Source organism: Helobdella robusta, assembly GCF_000326865.2.
Source record: "Helobdella robusta unplaced genomic scaffold HELROscaffold_32, whole genome shotgun sequence".
In the NCBI taxonomy this organism is placed as follows: Eukaryota; Metazoa; Annelida; class Clitellata; order Rhynchobdellida; family Glossiphoniidae; genus Helobdella; species Helobdella robusta.
In genome coordinates, this window is record NW_008704589.1 from 464,925 (window position 1) to 486,297 (window position 21,373).

Consider the following 21,373-nt stretch of genomic DNA (forward strand, 5'->3'; position numbering starts at 1 on the left):
AAAAAATAAAATGCACTATTGGCCATGCATGTAAACAATGGATAATAAATTATCTTATTATCATTTCATGGCTCATTCAAATATAGACTCCACCGATAAAAATCTCTCCACAGATTTCAGCATTGTTTTCCTACATGCAACTGTCATAAACACGAAACACGACATGCAAAGCCTCAAGTCTTCACTCATTTGCTCAGAACTTCAAATTTTTGTCTAGATTCCTGTGAAAAGAAATTACCATCAGCCCTCGTAATGTCTCAAAGTTTCAGCATAACAGACTTCAACCAAATCATTGAATTTGCCATCTAGACTTAGAAAATAAACTGAAATCATACTCCATTCTAGTCCAGAATATTTTAAAACCATTAAAAGTTACGTATTTAAAAAGACAGTTGATCTGACTCTAAAAATTCACAACCGACAAAAATTGGACGAGAGTTAAAGGTTGCCATTAGAAGTGAAGACCTTGCATCACCTTACTCCGACATTGCATTTCGAATGTGTTGAAAATATTGAGGCATTGCATAACGTATCCAGCCGGCCAGATAGATGGATTAAGATATATGATATATCTATTACGATATTATGATATAAGAATCGATTGTTATGAAGATAAAAAATGAGGATTGAATAAATTGATAAGGAGTGCAACAGGTATGCAACGGGCAGAGTAGACAAATCATGGGAGTAGTTTGATTCATTGTTTTGTGCTGGAGTTATTTTGAAAGGAGCTTTTGAACAATGAAGAAGATGCTATAAGAGAACTTGTAAATAAAATAATAAATATATAAATAACAGAATAAATATATTTGAAAAAAAGAATGAATGAATGAAAAAACATGAATGAATGATTATATGAATAAATGAGCATATAAGTATGTGAATGAACTATTAAAAAACTACACATCTCAAACGTTACAAAAAATGATAATATACTTATCTATAAATTTAACATTCAGAAATTCAACAAAATAATGAAAATGATGTACCTACGCTTGGTGGAAAATATGAATAAGTTAATGAAAACTGATTAATATGAGACATGTACGAGCTACAAAAAACAATCGATTGAGCCCTCAACTGATCACAATTAGGGTACTATATCAAAATACATTTTTTCTGTTAATAACAATTGTTTTTTAACTGATTGTTATTTCTTTTCAATATCCATCTTTACATAAGAGGTGAGTATAAGTTCGATTTTATGTACAAGATTGTAGAAAAATCTATATGTATATATACATATAAATGCTATCAATACTATCTATGTAAGTATATAAAGCTACGATATATCATCATCAACCATCATCAGTCAGTTTTAGGCTTAGGATATCTGGTCCACGCAATCATAGTCTCAGAAGACCGATGCAGAAAATTCAATTTCGCAAACAAAAGTTCCTCGAACGCAAACTCGCGCGCTTGTCTGACTAGATAGATATCCGTGCAGAGGCCGTATATCCTCTCGATATAGGGCAGACTGGTGAACATGATGTTCTGGATGTTGCCGACCGACTGCATCCGCACGAACTTGCCGATGACGAGGATGACAGAAACGTAGAGACCGATCACTCCAAAATTGTTGACGTAGGTGAGGACGCCCTTTGGTATGCGCTCGCTGAACGCCACGATGAGAGAACCGCGCCCGGAGTTGCAGACGGACAAATCGTGCTCCCTCATCTCTCTGAAGCAGTTCTCTTTCAGTTCCCACCAGCGTGATTTGTCGTTCTTGTTCTGGTGCAGTGACAGTGTGATGTCGCTTCTGTGAGCCAGCTTGCTACTCTCACCTGTCACCCAACGCAAGGATGTGTTTGTAATGAATTGACGGTTCATAAAAACATTAATGATAGGATGGAAGTGATCAAATTATATGCTAAGTATGGCACAAAATGATGATGATCGCAAACTCTTGATATTTTGAATGAATTCCATTAAGCAATAATAATTATCACGTCTCGTAAGCACGTGCACAACTAAGCGAGCAACATGATCACCGTGGTAGAGGAGTCCAGATTCATTGACACTCTTCCTCGATGGCACTGTCAAGTATCTCGGAAACAAATTCTCTATCGTCCTAAATGCAAAATCAGCAAATAATCATGTCGTCGATGAATTATATATTAATAATTCAATTTCTCACTAAACAAGATGCAAATGAATATAATCTTAAACACTCATATAAATTAACAAATAAAAATGTTCACGAACACTGATTCTTTGTAGGATCCATTAATCATCCTGAAAGTCTTATTGAGTGCATCCCTGTCTTTGGGATTGTCCGGATCCATTGGACGCGTGAAGTGTACCGACACCTCACGCTCTGTTAATCCGTTTAATGGTGGATCCCTGCATGGTAATTATAGAATAATTAATCTTCCAAAATAAGAAATCCTTTTCAATAATAAAATGTTTAGAATGTTAACGAAAATGAAATAAATAAATTATTTAAAAAAATAAAAAGTGAAATATAAAACAAAATTGGATAGGTTATGCGATAGACACACTAAACAGTGGAACGTGTAAAGAAAGCATTCTGACCACCACACCTGGTTATGGTGATATCAACGGAGAAACTCATGTTCCTCATGCTTTTCAGGTCTTCCAAGAGTTTCTTCTCGGTGGGATAGCTGATCTCCCAGGTTGATGACGACGTATTGCCAATCGATATTTTGTAAACATCATCTTCCCGGTAGGCGTTCAAAAATGCTAGTGCTCTCTGCGGGTTTCAACGCCATCACGTGAAAGTGTATGCAACCGTGTAAAATATATCTCGGTAATTGTACGTATGTGTGCGTGTACGTACATTTGCGTGTGGGCAACTGCAGATTAAAACTAACTAAAAAAAGAAATGACAAATTTTCATTGACTGGAAAGAAATAATAAGGACTGAACTAACAGGTATGTGCATGTAAATCTGCTTCAAGTTGACATATTCCTTGGGGTCGATTGGCGAGAGTTGGTTCCTATTGATAGATGTCTTAAAGATCGGCTGCAGCATTTCAATGTTAAACATGACGTGAAAATTAAATAAAAAGAAAACAATAAATGAAAATAACAATACAAAACAGAACGATGTTTATTACAAAAATGTATGTTCAATAAGAACAAAGCGAAGTGAATTTTTAATAAAAAGAATTTAAAAAAGAAAAGCAAACCTGAGAGGACATGTAACCACCGACACTTAACTGGAACCTGACAGCGATGGGAGGGTTGGGCTCGTAGATGCTACTTGACATGGAGAAGAGGAGAAGAGGCAGCCAGATGATGAAGATGAGAAGGAAGAGTACGAGACCTCCCAATCCATACTTCACAACTGGATGTCGGGGAATCGCTCGTGGAGTTGGACTGTCCTGTTTCCGATGTTTTCAAAGATTTGTACATCCAAATTAATGCATCTAACATATGTAATCAAATGATGAGGTAAAATTTGAAAAAAGAGTGCAGTCACATTTGTTTAATATTAATTTTTATCAGATTTTGAAAAGAACTATTGAAAAATCTGCCGGTCATACTGTAAACAAGTTTGAGTAAGTGAAGTGCTTGCAAAGATTATAAAATAATATGAAAAACAAAACACATACGCTAAATCTCAAAAATAATTTAGTGATAAAAAATGATGAACGAAAAGAAGGAAGCCAACATGTTCAATTTTCCTCCAGCACTTGAGCACAAACACGTTAGCGTATATATCTTCCATTTGCAACCAGCTGGTCAAAGCAAGAGTGGTGTCTGTCCACATCCAGTCTGTCAGTGCCCTCAGCTCCAACAGGAAAGGAATTGCCAAAAATCTAGAAAAAGAAAAAATTTAAATTATAAATTTTGCATACCATTTCAACGCAAAATTTTGATAAAATCGCAATAGAAGGTTATAAAGATAAAAAGTATGAACCAACCCTTTAAAGCAGAACAAATTGAAATATCCGAATTTTTTAGTGAGGAAATTTCCTGATATTCTGATTGGATAGCCAGACCTGACTTGATAGCACGAGAACCCAAAGTAGATGCATTTCGTGAAATACCACAACTGAGCTGCTCTGTTCTTTACAAACGGTCTGAAATTTTTTAATTTTACATGAAAAATTAACTAAACTATCAAAAAGAATTAGAAAGAATTCAATCAAAAAATACATATCTTTAACTTGTTAGTAGCGCTTTTTGGTTCCGTAAATTAGATAAAAAGATCAATTTTCTAAATTATTAATGATGATAAAATGCAAAAATGATGGCCAAATTTAGAATTATTGAAATTCAAATGAAACGGCCAGTCCTAATTAAAGTTTTGGCATGAGATCAGATCTTCAATCGAAACCAATTAAAAAAAAGTTTGAAAAAATAAAGAAAGACTGAACAAACAACAGAACGCACAACTAAACAAGCAACTGAACAAACAAAAAGCAGAACGAACATGTCAGTGATGATGGGCAGCAGGAAGAACATCCAGGTGTGAACGATGATGACGAGGATGATGTGGAAGATGAACTTGCCAAAGACCAACTTTCTCAGGTACAAGGCCCGATCGATGATGATGAGCAGGAATTGAACCAACAGCATGGCTAGGAAGGGAACAGGAACCTGCGTGGAGGGCAGGTACATCATTCAACATTCAATCCATCCCTAATGTACATATGTGGTCATTTGATAAACTTTATGCTGACATATTTATTTGAAGATTTACTAAGTAAACCTACAACAAAAAGTTATACTTGAGAAATAAAAAAATAATTTACAAAATGAAAAAAAAATGTACAAACTCGACTTTGTTGGATGACAGTTGCCACATCAGAATCTTCTATTTGCTAAAATTCAACAATTCAAGAAACAATTTTTAACTGCCTCGATAAAAATTTTGAAGACTTATAAAATAATTGACAAAGAAAAACTGTCTGATCATGACCTCTGCTCTTAATGACATAGCAAATTATATTATTCTATTGCTAAATCGGTGGCTTGAGCGATCTCTGGTCAATTGTTTCAAAGTTATCATTCATGAGAATGGTTCTTCAAGTGTGCAATATCATGGCAACATGGGCAAACCCACCAAACTTTTTGTCGTTCAATCAATTGCTAAGTCCCTCACAATGCAAAATACAACATACCAACAAATTGACTGATCAGCCAGCCAGCCAGAAGAATCGATCAACTAACTGACCAACTAACCGATAGATCGGCAAACCAGCCGACCAATCAATCAATCAACCAGCCAACCGACCAATCAGCGTCATCAGCAAACAAACCTCAGATGGCCCAAACTTGTTGTATCCGAAAACAACGATGAGAAAGGTGAACAGATCGCAGGCGAACATCGGAGCAAAGACGTCGTTGACTGCTGAGTACTTCGGATGGGTGATGTGTTGGTAGAAGTTTATAATGGGATTTAACAACTTCTGACACCTGACGAACAGTAGATTAACAAAAGGTATCATTAATTGGGAATTATTCCATTCAGCAGCCATCCACTTCATTCTATAAGAAATATAGCATTATTTAACACCACCTAGAAGAAAAAAAAATACTGACGGACTCAATTTCTTTGGCTCTCCATCGCCGGCAAGTGCATTGTCGCCTCCAGCTCTGTTGCACTAATCATTTAAATATTATTAATTATTACTATAATTACAACGTTAACTTAATGATTAAATAATAAACAAGTACATTTAAACGAAAAAGAAATGAGGAATGTTACGAAAAGATAGATAGATAGATAGATAGATAGATAGATAGATGGATGGATGGATGGATGGATGGATGGATGGATGGATAGATAGATAGATAGATAGATAGATAGATAGATAGATAGATAGATAGATAGATAGATAGATAGATAGATAGATAGATAGATAGATAGATAGATAGATAGATAGATAGATAGATAGATAGATAGATAGATAGATAGATAGATAGATAGATAGATAGATAGATAGATAGATAGATAGATAGATAGATAGATAGATAGATAGATAGATAGATAGATAGATAGATAGATAGATAGATAGATAGATAGATAGATAGATAGATAGATAGATAGATAGATAGATAGATAGATAGATAGATAGATAGATAGATAGATAGAGACAGAAAAAAAGAAAGAGAGAGACTGTGTATAATCAGACCTCTATGTTGGAGATGTTATTCGAATGAGGTTGGCGTAGGTACTTGGCATCATCCTTCAACCCATGTGTCCACAATCCACGTTTCTACATTTTTTAACACGTTCATTGAAAATCAGTCAGAAAACGATGTTGATACTGCTTAAGAATGATAAAACAAAATATATATTTCATAAACTGAAATGAATAAATTAATTACTAAAGCCGGTTTAAAAAAATCAAGTCGTCCTTACGTTACGTGAACGTTAATGTCGTCATAATTACAATCTACATCACAATCTACGTCACCGTCTAAGTCGCCACCCACGTCCCAATAATGACAATCCATAATCTCCACCTACCTTCAGCATGGTCCGGTGAATGAAGAGACAGAAGAGGACGAAGAAGTCGAGAGCAGCATACATTTCCTTCTTCTCGATGCCGATAATTTGCGGCCAGGCGAACTTCTCCGTTGAGTTGTTCCATGGGTAGAAATTGAACTGGAACAAGTACTTGATCACTATGATGAACTGTGTGAATGCACGTGCTTATATATTTTAATACTTTTCATGCAACTCCAGCGTCGATAATTCTAGTAAAATATTATTCAATTCACGATGTGAGCAAAAAATGAAACAAGTTTAAAATGCTGGATCGATTAAAAGTTTTTAACCCGCCTTAAAATTTATCAAATTGGGTTGATGTTAATAGTGAAAGAGATGTATTTAATCAGGAACTTTTTAGATTGTAAGCGTAGTGTTGTTGGCTGATTATAACATCAATTTCCTACGTACAATCATGTCACTGTACAATGAAAATAAGTGGAAATAAAAAAAGCAACCAGCCTCAGTGTAGGTAATGGCAGTAACCCAGTAGAACTTTGTGGGCCTGGGGACGCTGAGCATGCCCCAGAAGAAAACAGAAAGTGGGTAGACGATGGAGAGGATGCTGGCGCTCATCAGCGTGTTGAAGATCATGGCAAAGTAGCAGAGGAGGTCCGTGCGAGCTACAAGCGCTTCGGAAATGGCAATGATGAGAACGATGATGCGAGGCATTGTGTTGTGAAACTCATTCTCCTTTCTCTTTCGGTTCGTTATTTCATCTTCTCTGTCGTCGTTATGGTTGTTGTGGTTGTTAGGCGATGTATGATTTATTGCTAGTAAGATGACGTGCCGTTGGTTGAAACATGGAAATATTTACGCCTAAATAACTCATTATTAAATTATGAGACTCCAAAAACTAAACTGTTCTAAAAATATAATTATAAAAATGATAAACTTGAAACAAAACGCCAACTTGAGAACAGCAACGCCATCCTTTGAATCCTCTTCCAACATGTCCGACTCAACCCTTGGCATCTTCAGCATGGAATCCTTAAAAAGTGCAATCAGTTTGCAAAACTAAACAAATATAATGAGGCAAGATTACTTGAAAAATGACGTCAGAAGAGGAGGCATGAAATATTAACACTGCTCCTAATGAAATGATCGTTAGAAGAGCATATTAATTTTCATGGTCGGCCATAAATTTAAAGACCATTTGTGGCATAGCAACATAAGTTTACTGTCTGATCATAAAGGATAATTCAAATAGGGCTATTACATTGAAAAACATGTAAAAAACCAGTCTAAAAAAAAGTGTCACAAACCCTAGATAATAATTTTTCCCTTTCCTTTTCCTCATGCAGCTTCATGGAGACGGATCTGTAGTGTCTGGTCGATATGTTGATGCGCAAGATGAGGGTGTCAATGAATCCGATGAGAACAATTTTGCACATCTTCAGACCTGTCTCAACTTTTTTTGTTGCTTCGTCAATCACTGTGAGATTATATTTTTTTAAAAGATTAGTTGAATTTATCGTTCGTAATATAATTTCATATGAAATGTTAAAAAAAAACTACTTAAACAAACATCATCTTCCTTCACGTAAACCAGCCAACCAACCATCATCATCAAGTTCTTCCTCTTCAATTTCTTCTTCCTCTTTCTTTCCCTCCATCACAGTTGAATCGTCTGCTGAAGGACATACGGTTCTAGATCCGACAGGACTCATCTCACTCTCCATCTCCAACGTCACCTCAGGAAGACTTGGCATGACGTCACTGTGACGAAGAGGCTTCTGATAAGATGATGTGGTGGGTGCCAGGTAGGAGGACATGGAATAGGTAGTCGTGTGCGGAGTGATTGTGGAGAAGGTGGTTGTGATTTTGTCTGGTAGAGCTACGGTAGATGAAGTAGTTGTGACTGGTTGGGTGGAGAGAGATGTCGTCACCATTGACGGGTAGTCGTCAACCGTGAAGGGACGAAGTTCATCAATCTCAGAACCGAGCATGGTGGACGTCGTTCCATCAAGAATTGAAGTAGGCGACTGTAAGGTGTGTGTGTGTGTTGTTGTTGTGTGTGAGTGAGTGATCAATGTCTTTGACGTTGAATGAATGTGGAATTTGTTAAATTAAAGCATATGGAGGCATACACATTCAATCACTTCTATTAATTAATCATCTATTTTACATGACTGACCATGTCTGCCTCAGGTGTGGTGTACTCCTTGGCAGAACTTATGCTGATGCTACGAGAGAAGTTGCTCGTCTTCTCAATCAAACTAAGTGCCTCTTTTGGCCCACCTCCGAAAAATGCTGTCGCCAGCAGCTGGTGGGAAAATATAACAAATAGGTAAAAGAGAAACACAATGAATTTTTTAACCCAATAAATGGTAGCAATGATATAAAACTAATAAGTTTCATTTTAAAACAAAAAAAAGACCAGATAGAGAAAAAACATTAAAATGGGATAAAGAGTTATCATTAGAAAATTCAATTTGATGTTTGTTAGTTATTGTAATTAATAAAAACACGCAAAGTCAACTAATAGAAAGCATTAATATCAATCCAATAGATGATATTAATATCATCAATGGATTGATTAGCAGAAAAGACGAAACGAACGAATAAAGAAACAAACAGTGGTAGGAGCCACGGTGGTCCTCTTCCTCCTCCAATCATCATGCTCCTTGTTGTTGGAATCTTCTTCCTCACTCATCGTGTCTCCATCCGTCATCTCCTGGTCCTCCTCATCAACGTCCTTGAACATGTAGTAGTCGCCAGATCTTATAACTGGCGGTTGGTTGGATTGGGTTATGGAAAAGTTTTATCACTTCTATCAAAATTGAAAAACCATTGTTTAAATAACAGCTACAAACTGAAGCGACAGCAAAATTATCAGCAACACAAAAATAATGAACAACAGATCAAAACGCTAATAAGAAATGAAGAGTACGAACTAGTGTAATGGTCGTCGAATTGTTCCTTGGTGAGCATCCTGGTTTGCATGCAGGCAGCATGTTTCGTACGAATCCTATCCATCTTCACTTTTATATTCTGCAGTACCCTCTCTTCGTTGGCTCTTAGAAGGTTTATGTCATCTATCAGCTTGTTGTTTATCAGCTCAGCTCCTCTGTTCATGCGTGTGGCATGTATTAAAATATAATGTAGTAGCAGCATACAGACAACAGATCACCCGAAATGCCACAAATGATCACAATACAACATCTTAGTGGCGATGCAAAGATGCAAGAATGAAAGGACATCAAGAGAAATCATGCGAACCTGGCAGCCAGTTTGTTATTGATCCTCAGCTCATTGACAACGTGTTGGAAGTACCAGGTCTTAAATATGCGCAGCATAAAGAGGAGGAAGGCGAAACAGAGGGCATCCCATGATAAACCTGCCTCATCTACCGACATGTTGCACTTTGATATGTTCGATTTGCCTGAGGGAAAATTATTGTTAAAAAACCTTGGGCATATATTATTATCACATAAATCATCTAGTAATGTTAACCAATACCACCAATTGTTGAATTTAATCATCAACCTTAATCAATTTTTCTTCTCACACAATCGTCGTCATCAACATCATTGTCATCATCGTAATCATGCTACTAACTTATAACATAGGTAGTAGACTTGAGACAGACAATATTGAACAATTGTATGACCCAGCAGTAATCTTGGTTCAGTTGTGATATGTACACACAGCCTAACAACTGCAATATGCCACAAGTTTCAACAATTACTCACAACAAAAAGCCAACACAAATTTTCAAAATTAATTTTCCACAAACCTTGTTTAATATGATCAAAAGAATACCAACACTGCATAACACAACTGACTCACCTGCAGTATACATTTAGCAAGCAGAACCAGGTAGCAATACATCAAGAGACCCATCCACCTTTAATATGATACAGAAAATTTTGTCACTTTATCAAAAATACAAAGTCCTAATTCTGATCAATAAATTAAAATTAAATATTAATTTTGCTAATAAACGCTAGAACAAATTTTAAATCAAAAACAGAAACCATCCCAATTAAAAGGATGTATTGAAACAAAAATAAAAATTCATTAAAAAAAATATTTCCCATCGTTTACACTAAATAAACACCACCTAAACCCGAACAAAATGAGATGATCTAACATGTTTGTAAGTTTCTTCAGGGGCTTCAGCAGCATTCCCTCCCCAAACCAGAGGAAGACAAAACAGCCAACCAGATATCCGAGGCAGAAGAGGCTGATCCTAGACATACCGGATATGAAAACAACCATCAGCGTCACCCAGAATGAATAGAAGAAGAGCACAGTTTTTATGTAATCCAAGTAGGAACTGTGGTAAATGGATGTTAAAATTTGTTTGATTTGTCCTGGTACTAAATTTTTAGACCAAGCATTGATTTTTAAGTTAAATATTAAATTATTAGATTTTGACATAAAATAGAATGTAAAAAGTGTTATTTAAAACAATCATTTGCGTTATTAAGTTACACAACATTTCATGCCAATAAAAAAAAACAAAGGTGAAAGATTAAAAAATAACCCAAAAGTTAAAATCTTATTGAAAGAAAAAAACTGCTAACTCTTTATAAGATAAAAAATCTGATTGAGGGTTTTTAACTTTTTTGTTCAGCCGATCGATGATGCTCTCATTATCATCTCCACCGAATTCTTCCAGCTTGTGAGCCTCAATGGAGAAAACATTCCACTGCAAGCAGGCAAACAGTAACTGGAAATAATCACCTGCAAAGTGATAGTTTTATAAATTATAACCTTAATCTTTAATAACAGCGTAGGCTATGCCAATAAAATTTATTAAAAATATTTAAAAAACGAAATTACAAAATAAAGTCATAAAATCTGGAAAAGAAGTTATGAAATGAAAACCAATGAGTTTGCGAGGATTCGGAGGATTCTCATAGTCAGGAAGGTAGAGGAAGATTTTGAGGTTCTTGCTGAGGTCATAACTCCATGGGTACACTGAAATATCAACAGTGAATTAATTGTTAATATATATTAACCATAAAATAATAAATAAGTTAATTTTAAAAAAATACATAATACAATAATATACAAGGATAACGCAACTGAAAATTTCCGTTCATTCTCACAACGTGAAACAAAAAAAAGACCACATAATCACACCAAATGAGACCAGGACACACCACCCCATCTAAACATAACCATATCACAACTAAGGACCTCACAAAACATCGAACAACACGAAATCAGATGTCTCTAGAAACGTACCCCAACATAGAGCGGGAGGAGCTCCAACACAAGAGAGGTACTGAGCAACGAGCAGAATGACCAGGAAGATGATGTAGACGGGCCAGACGAACGCGCAGTGACGTCTGTGGAGCATGAGCAGCACACCGAGGAAGACCCCGTACACCACCGAATACAAATCAAGACGAACGACCATTGTTGTCATGGATATTATGAAGCAGAGCTGTCAATTTCAGTCAATGGGTAAGTCAGTAAGTATTGTGTTTTACTTCATTAGTTAGTGCATTAATGCTGTAATGCAGATTAAACAAATAACAACGACTATTGAAGACGAAAAAACTAAGAAATTGAAACAAACATACTTCTTTGCCGAACTTGTAAAAGGAGTAGTTGATGAAAAACTTGCAACATTGGGAAAGACCCTGGTCAGCGTGTTGTCTCTTGATGTACATGAAGACGATGCCGTCCATGGGCGGTGTGTGCAGAGGATGGCGGTAGTGCTGGATCTGGTGGTAGCGAACTATTGCTTCCAGGCTCAACATCAGGATCATTATTATGTAGATCTTCGAGAGAAATTTTGATGGAGATGGGCAAATTGATAGAGTAGTGAAGATAACGTCAACAAAATTTTTATTGGAGTTGAAAATAATGAAGCAGTGATTTGAAGCCTCAGTAGTCTAAGTGATTTCAAAAATAAAATATCAAACGAACCATGAGATATCTTGCCATATTTTTGTCCTTGTGTATGCCGATGAAGTTGGTGTTGTTGAGTGTTTGATCGAATGGAGGATGGATGAGTACTGAAGAATCATTGCTCTGATAGAAAGAAAGTCAGTATTACAATAAGTACATGAACAGTAATGTACCATTGAGAAAGTTCAAACTTTGTTCAATATATCAAACAATGTGAATATACATCACATAAATTTAACGCAACAAAATTTTCAAAGTTGAAACTTACAGTACAATTTGAGGTCATGAGGTCATCGACAATTATATTCATCTGGTAGATCATTTTGAAGAGAAGGATGGCAGACGATAAGATCATCTGCAGAATGGAAAGAGTGGAATGCAACCGAGGAAATGGAAGAAGAATGACAACCACGAGCACTAGGAGAGTGTTCAGCGCTGACACCTATGTGGTAGTAAAGTCATACACTTCTATGAATAACTCACACTTTTTTCGTTAAAATAATAATGCTTAGAAAAGCAAATAACCAGCTTTTATAGTCTTATATGTCACGATTTAAAATTAAAAATGTTTAATCAATGAAAACTATTTGAAATATTCAAAAGCATGCAAACGATGAAGCAGAGAACCTCGTAGACGCAGCAGATGAATATCGTAGTGACAGTAACTTTGAAGATGTGCACCTCCACAAATCTCCACAGAACAGCACTTGTCATATTGAGAAACCTGTAGAACTTAGTCCAAAGATACGTGCAAAATATGAGGATCCTATCTTTACGACCTGCGTTCAAGTGGGCAAATAAAAATAATAACGTGTTATGAGCAGAGGTATAAAAGTGTGGTAAAATTCTTATAAAAAATAATTGGCTAGGTTAATAAAAATAAAGTTTGTAATGTAAGGATTCGAGTTGTAAGGTTTTGGATAAAAAGATGTTAAGAATAAAATAGATATAAGTAATGTCAATCAACGTATGCAGTGTGAGAGCATTTTGAGGAAAGTGAGTGATTTTCTTATACGCACTGAAACTGCGAACGTTGAATATATCCCGCAAAATAAGATGGAAAGGATTTAACAAAAAGTACCAGAGTTGAAAAATAATTTTCGTAAACGAAAATTATGAAAAACGATAAGAATGACAAAACTGTTTCGCTACAAAGACTACAATCACTCCACTCCATGAAGATGAAATAAAATTATTGAATCCGCAAGTATGACTGACTGAATAGCACGCTGAATAGATAAATTACAACACTTTTTGAAAGAACACAATATACATTTAGATCTAACAAACGAAAATCAAGACCTGAAACAAAGTGCCAGTCGAAAGATTAAATAAAAACATTGAATAAGTTTCTTAGATATTGAAGAAAATTTCTAAACCGAGAACAAACGTAAACTTTGTATTATTAGAGAAACAACAACACATTACCTATATTCAATTATTCAGTTAACTAAGTGATTATTTGTTTCATTTTTTTTATTTATTAGGTTAATTAAATAATGATTTGCCTCAGTAAATTTTATTCCGCAAAATTGAAGATTGAAATAATTGTTTAGTTTAGTGTGCAAATGCAAAGAAGTCTATTACAATTTATTGGCTTTTAGAGGATTGATGATGATTTGCGACTAATGAGTTGGAATTTGATGGAGGAATCACATTGCAAAAAAATTAAACATTTAAAAAATAAGTTTAGGCAAAGATAACGTGTTAATACATTGAGAAATTGGTTGAAATCATTAACGAAAATAATTATTTTATATTACCATCTTCATTAGTAGTAGTGATAAATTAATGACATTAATAAGCAAACTTGACCAAATTTTAAAAAAAGAACACCAGATAAATGTAAAATCCATTATAGAGAATTCCGCCGAGAATGGTCCTTACCAAGATAATTTTCGAAGGAAAATAAGCAAAATAAAATAATTAGTAAATTTCAATTTATGTACCAATAATTAAATATGTATATATAAATATTATATTAGGGATATAAGCCTGTGATAAATTCATTATTAAACCATTTAGCTCTCACTGGAGTGACCACATTAATTGGGGAAGATTTAGTAATGTAAATTATGGCTTTTAGTAAAATAAAAGTAAAAGCCTTTTACGAAAATTGTTCCGTAGTTAAATAGGTATTCACATTTGATATAACGTCATATAAGCAAAGCTGATTAATAAATGGAATACATTTTTGAAATTATCAACAAAAATTTCGTTTTTATACTTAAAAGGTTTAATTTGTAAATTTAATTTTTGTTAAAATTTGTTCGGTTAAAATGGTTAATACTTTTATTACTATTTTTCACGTCAGCTACTTATTACTTCTATTAGTAATTTATGAAAAGAAAATAACCTAGACCAAATATTGTAATGGTAACGGTACATTTGGAACATGAAAAAAAATTGAAACAATAAAATAAACATTAAAACATAATAATCCATTAAAATTAAACAAACATTAACAACATAAAAATTAGATTAAATTAATAAATTATTAAATTGTTAATAAAATAATAATTAACAACAGATATATATTTCTATATACACCATGTGTGTGTGTGTGTTTTTCCTGTAGTTACACATACTTTTATGTGGTTACAAATTTTATTTACATGGATACTAACTCAACCTTACCACACCAAGCCTTCTGGCATTGATTCGTACTGGTTTGTTGTTATCAAACGTATAATTAGAAGACGTAAATGTTAACGAAAAATAATTTGAAATCATTTTAACGAAATTTCACGAACTGAATATAATTAATATCCTAAATAAATCAAAATATGCACGTTATAAAATATTTTACTATATTATATTATATTTATATATATATATATTTTTTAAATGATAATTAGTTAGGAATCTGCTGTGGAATTTTACAACGTGATGACTTCTAGGTAAATATCTGAAGAAAACAGAAGCAAATGCCTATTGTCATAATATATGCAAGTTGCGAAACCGTTTCTAATCTTTAGATTCCCATCAAAATATTTTCATGTAAAATTGTCTAAACAACTTAATTCATACTGTTACATCTCTTTATTAACTAGAAGCAAAATATTTAGTCATATTTTTATAGTTGGAATAAACCTATAGAACCAACAGAGTACTTGAGAAATCGAAAAACTTTAAAAATCATCTAAAGTTATCAGTGGTGCGGTACTTCCACGAATGCACGTTACAAATTGTCAGATGTATTTACGGATAATGCAGATTCCTAAACAGGAAAAAAACCCGATTGTTATTTTAATAACCCTAACAACCTAACTATAATAACAGATAATAATGATGCAACTGATATCCAGCCAAACAAAAATTCTTTAAAAAAAACATCAACGAAAATAAAATCCCATTCAACCGTCTCGTGTGTTAATACTTACTAGCAACGTGTTAACAGTTCAATAATAATAAACCATATTAGTAAAATTTTTATGGTATATGTAACCATTGAAATCTAATAAATCAACTAACCATTTGTGAAATTTTGGACTATTTAACCTACTCATAAACCCTCAATTCAAAAGTTAACTATTTGAAACCGAAACCACCAAATATCTCATAGAAATTTGAGAAAAACTTAAATAAATCTATCTACGTTTCTACTGTTTTAATTAATATTTATTCGTTTTAACCACTAACTAATTTTTCTTTGATTGACTTGTGGAAGAACGATATGTGTAGTTGAGGTGAATTAATATTCAGTTCATGCGTTTAAATTACGATGACCTACCATCTATTATTAAATCCATTTATGTATCCGTTACATGATGTGATTGAACTATTTGAATCATAATACATCAAAAAGTCCTTATCCAATAGAATGGATCGCACAGACACCCGCACAGACACACACACACACGCACAAACACGCACACGCACGCACAAGCATACATATTAAGTATAATCTAATATTATATTACTAATATAGCTATATGAAATGAATGGCAATAGATAGATGAATGATGATAATTAATTAACTATACAATGAATGATCAATCATACGAACGAGTGAATGGATGAAAAGTGAATGAATGAATAAATGAATTACTGAATAATGGATGATATAATAGATGGAATAAATGAACGAAAAGATGTACAGATGGATGAATGGATGGATGAATGAATGGATGGATGGATAAATGAATGGATGAACAGATGGATCAATAGTCGAATTGATGGATGGATGAATGAATGGATGGATGAATGGACGAATAGATAAATGGATGGAATGGACGAATAGATAGATGGATGAATGAACGAATAGATGGATGGATGAATAGATGGATGAATGATATGCAAACCTCTTCTACTAGCTAATGCACTGTCAGCTGTTTCCCTTCTTTCGGGAGCCGGTTCATTTTCCATGGATCTGCAATTGAAACATTCCACGTCATGACCATCAATATATATATATATATATATATATATATATATATATATATAATCCTAATATATATATATATCATCCTAATATATATATATATATATATCATCCTAATATATATATATATATATAATATATAATATATATATATAATATATAATATATATATATATCATCCTAATATATATATATATATCATCCTAATATATATATATCATCCTAATATATATATATATATATATATATATATATATATATATATATATATATATATATATATATATATATATAAACATCATCCTAATACCATCATCGTTCCCACTTATATCAAAATCCTGATTAGGAAGTGGGAAAACTAAAAACCGCACATACTTGAACCGGTTGAGGTCACTCATCTTGAGGAAATCATTCTGGAAGTAGTGAAGCTGGATGCTGACCACTATGAGAAACGAGGTCGGGGTCAAAAGGTCAATGAACAATTCCGTCGTGTCGATCTCCTTTAAACCCAAGTTCAGAAGCCTAGAAAATGAATAGTGATGTAACAAATTTATAAGAGAAACATCAACAAAAAGTGAATCAACAAATATTTAAAATAATACTTCCATTAATGTATTTTTATTTTTCAGTGACAAATTATACTACATATTCTAAAATATCTACTTCTTTACACATTTAAATGTTACACGTATTTTAAACTAAGAAAAAGATTTAAATGCAATCAGGGAAACGAACATTTCTTTCCTCATGCCAGTGAAACTTTCCCAATGCTTTGGAAAGCCATCGAACTGGTAGGTGTATATGCAGACGAGGACAATCATGGAATACAATATGACCACCCACCAAAACACCTTTATTGTCGCTCGCCAAAAACTATAGCTCACCTTTCGCAAATACATTCATTTTTTTATTCAACACTTACTAAAACTAATTTGCACGACGCATACATCAGCAATGAATACAAAATACAAATATAGTTATGAAAATCGTTTAAGATTAATGTTTGAACAAAATTGAACGAATAAGGATTAAAAAAAATGAAAATTAATTTAAAAAAACGGCAACAAAACACCTGGAATGAGATGATGAAGTAGAGAAACATGGACATGTAGATGAGTCGAAAGACAACAGCTTCCTGCAGAGATATGAAGAGGAACAAGGCAGCACATGCAAAGATCCAGTACTTGCACATTGTGTGCCATATCCACAGACCTGGTTGTGTGCATGCATATCCGGGTGTATGATTGTACGTGAATGTATGTGATTGTATGAGATTGTATGTGACTGTATTTTGTATGTTATTGTATAATAGTGAGTGTACATGATTGCATAGTATATGGTTGTATGTAATTGTATATGAATGTATAGCATATGATTTTATGTGATTGTATAGTACACGGTTGTATGTGATTGCATGTGTATTTGTGTATGTATTTGTATAAGATTGTATGCATGCATACATGATCATAAATTTATAGTAAACAAGCGGGCATATCACACTAGTTATTTATAGTAATATTTATTTATTTAAGCTTATCAGCTAAACAATTATTTAGAGATAGCATTTCGAATTACAAAAATAAGCAGATGTATATGTGTTTGTGTATACAGTATATAAAATTGACAGGAGATATATCACAAAGCTAATCACGTTTGCAGTCGCATATCTACCTGAGAATAAAAATTTTGAATCGGCATGTAATAATGAAAAATGCAACCAACCTATATTTCGGACAATTTCACTTTCTCTGCTGCTCAACTGGGCTGTTTCAACCAATAAGGAAGTAAATTAAGAGAAAACTTGAAAAATCAATCAGTCATGGAACTTTTAACGAGTTAAAAAAATCTATCGACACACTAGAATATAACATGAGAGGCCTTATTAAACAAGTAATAAACAGCTATCGTGTTCTTTTTAAATAATTATTAACATCACTCCACCATCATCAATCCTTCACTAGCAATCCCTCAATATCAATCTCACCAACATCAAACGCTCAACGCCATTGCCATCCCCCCATCTCCATCCTACCATCAGCAGCAACACCCACCCATATTAAGACTCCTCCGGTTTATGCCAAGAGGTTCCAGCATGATTTCGTGGGTTTGTTGCGGGAAGCCAGACCGACGTTCACGAAGGTGCCTCAGTGTCAGCCAGAACACACACGTGAACAACAACTGCCATTAAATTGTCATACAAATCAGATAACTTTTTCAACACTCCAAACTGGAAAAGTAATAAAAATAAGATCAATAAGCGTACGTTGAAATTTAATCAGTGCCATATTTATAGCCATCAAAGGCGTTTGTTAACAAGAGAAAAACACATGATGACACTCGTGAACAATTTATTTATTTATTTAATCCATTCAGGCAGAGCCAGCAGACCAGAAGCTTGGCATAAGCTTGTATGGCCAATAATGTTCAAATAAATAACTATATAAACAGAATAGTAACAGTTAAGAATTAAGTGTTCAATCAAAAAACAAAAGACTTTAAACGTTTATAATTGATACAAGGTCTTGCTTATGCCTGCAAGCAAGACACCATTGCGACAAACACTAGTTTTTATTAATGGAAAATCAAATTTACCACAATGTCTTTAGTTGGAATTCTTATTATATTTATAAGTATCTGAGAGTGACGAATCCTTTAGAGATACATTTTGAATATGACATAATATGAGTTGTGAACATGTAATCTGAAGATGAACGCATCAGTGCGATAACTGAAGTCTACTTGAGAGTGAACCAGATTAATATACATCAGTTGATGTAGGGGAGGCCCGCTTATCAACGCCTCGTTGTAAAAATGTGAATGAGTTTTTATGAAATTGAACTGTAACACAAAACTTCTTCAAATGATTCAATTGTTAATGAGACTCTTTCAAAACAACAAAAAAAGTAATTCACATCAGAACATGAGTGAGTGAGTGAGTGAGTGAGTGAGTGAGTGAGTGAGTGAGTGAGTGAGTGAGTGAGTGAGTGAGTGAGTGAGTGAGTGAGTGAGTGAGTGAGTGAATGAGTGAGTAAGAAACCTTAATTGCCAGTGGACCAGCAGGATTTTCATATTGTACCAGGCCGATGTCCCTCAACTGGAAGCCCTCCTTGATGGAGGTAGGCAGCTCATCTGTAGTCAGATCCAATCCATAGATGTACTGGAGGATGAGGAGGCTGATGGCGTAGAAGAGGATGATGGGAGACAGTCCCTGGCACATGGATCGCTTCAGGGGCATGATCCAGATGAAACAGGCACACATCAGGAATGCAAACGTCAGCCAGCTGTGGTACATTATACTCCATACCTGTCAGAATTTATTCAGCATATATATATCAAATTTCAAATCTTGATCCAAAAATGTATTGTATAATTATACCAACCATATAATTATACAATACAGTTTTGGATCAAGATTTGAAGTTTTTCATTAATCAATTTAAAACAAATCTTTAAAATAAATAAATAAAACAAGATTTGTTTCAAATTAATGAAGCAATTGGAACATAGAAGCAGCCAGAGGATGAAACAAACGCCAACCATCATAACAATGAGAGTACCAATGTAGCTTTGTTTCAGAGCATACTCTTTGACGGCATAGAAGGGACTGAGTGCATTGACCAGCGGGTTCCTGTGTGCGTCCAATCCGAAGGTTGACATTCCGAATTGGTCGTTGGATGTCGAACCCTCTGCTGTTTTTCATAATTTACTATTGAAATTCTAAATTTTATGGTACAAAATTACCTAAAATTTCAATATACTTCCAGATTTTGGGCTACTTTTAGAGAATGCAGATAATGTTAAATGAACAATTACAAAATGACAATGACAAACCTTGACTAGGCAGACCAGCAACGCCAGGCCTCAATGTTTCATCACTCTGACCACCCTGGTGAGTATAATTTGCAAATAACCGTTCTTAATCTACAACTCTCATAACAGTAGCAGAAATCGGAAACAATAAACAGAAACGCAAAAATCATACCGCATCAATTGTAAAATATTATTTAATATTTTATAAAGATTACTCTGATATCCTAACTTGTTGAAGAACTAACTCGGCACACTTATCACTATGAAAGCCGCGGATATCACAGCAATTATTTAAATAGATAACCCTTACAATAAACAATTTGATGATTTGAAAGTTGAGAAATTTAATGGGAACCTCCTCAGCGTCGCCAGTCTTCAAAAGGATCTTCTGATGTATGCTGTTGGCGTTCAATATGCTCTTTATTGAAAAGAACTTCATCTGATATGGAAACGTAAATTATTTAAGAATATAACAAAATAATTTTTTTTTCTATTTTTTGAATTAAACTAAACCACTAATTAATTAATTAAGATGATTTGAACGTATTATTTTTGTCGACTTCCATAAATGGCAACGTGATGAGAATCAAATAGGAAGTAATGGCGAAAATCCAGCCAGCAAGATAGTGAACAATTTTATTAACTGAACAAGTTGCATGGATAGCTTTCATGATCATTGTACTTTCTTTTACATCAAAACCTATCAAACTTTAATCCGAAATGAAGAAACTTGTTCTTGTCAATGTATTTATTTCTAACTAAATAAAACCACAAAACTTGAAAAAGTTTTAGGTAAATCAGCTTCAATATAAAACCAAATGCAATAAAAACAAAAAGCCCAA

At 34.0% G+C, this 21,373-nt stretch overlaps 1 protein-coding gene across 1 annotated transcript; it reads right to left on the reverse strand.

Annotated features, from left to right (window-relative positions):
- Nucleotides 1-1,127: 1,127 nt before the first annotated feature.
- On the reverse strand, nucleotides 1,128-17,913 carry HELRODRAFT_192356 (hypothetical protein; the record flags this gene model as incomplete). The annotated part of the gene is made up of 35 exons (XM_009022500.1): nucleotides 1,128-1,784; nucleotides 1,992-2,071; nucleotides 2,206-2,343; nucleotides 2,544-2,713; nucleotides 2,894-2,986; nucleotides 3,153-3,347; nucleotides 3,638-3,785; nucleotides 3,891-4,049; nucleotides 4,403-4,569; nucleotides 5,268-5,388; nucleotides 5,515-5,576; nucleotides 6,108-6,191; nucleotides 6,446-6,613; nucleotides 6,878-7,190; nucleotides 7,380-7,483; nucleotides 7,732-7,901; nucleotides 8,028-8,451; nucleotides 8,604-8,732; nucleotides 9,045-9,196; nucleotides 9,364-9,536; nucleotides 9,689-9,851; nucleotides 10,028-10,127; nucleotides 10,259-10,316; nucleotides 10,563-10,748; nucleotides 10,999-11,158; nucleotides 11,303-11,395; nucleotides 11,666-11,867; nucleotides 12,007-12,207; nucleotides 12,356-12,460; nucleotides 12,606-12,779; nucleotides 12,965-13,116; nucleotides 16,642-16,709; nucleotides 17,097-17,243; nucleotides 17,457-17,605; nucleotides 17,794-17,913. The coding sequence occupies 35 exons, from the start codon at nucleotides 17,911-17,913 to the stop codon at nucleotides 1,309-1,311; spliced, it is 5,604 nt and encodes a 1,867-aa protein (XP_009020748.1). The 3' UTR covers nucleotides 1,128-1,308.
- Between the last annotated feature and the right edge of the window lie 3,460 nt (nucleotides 17,914-21,373).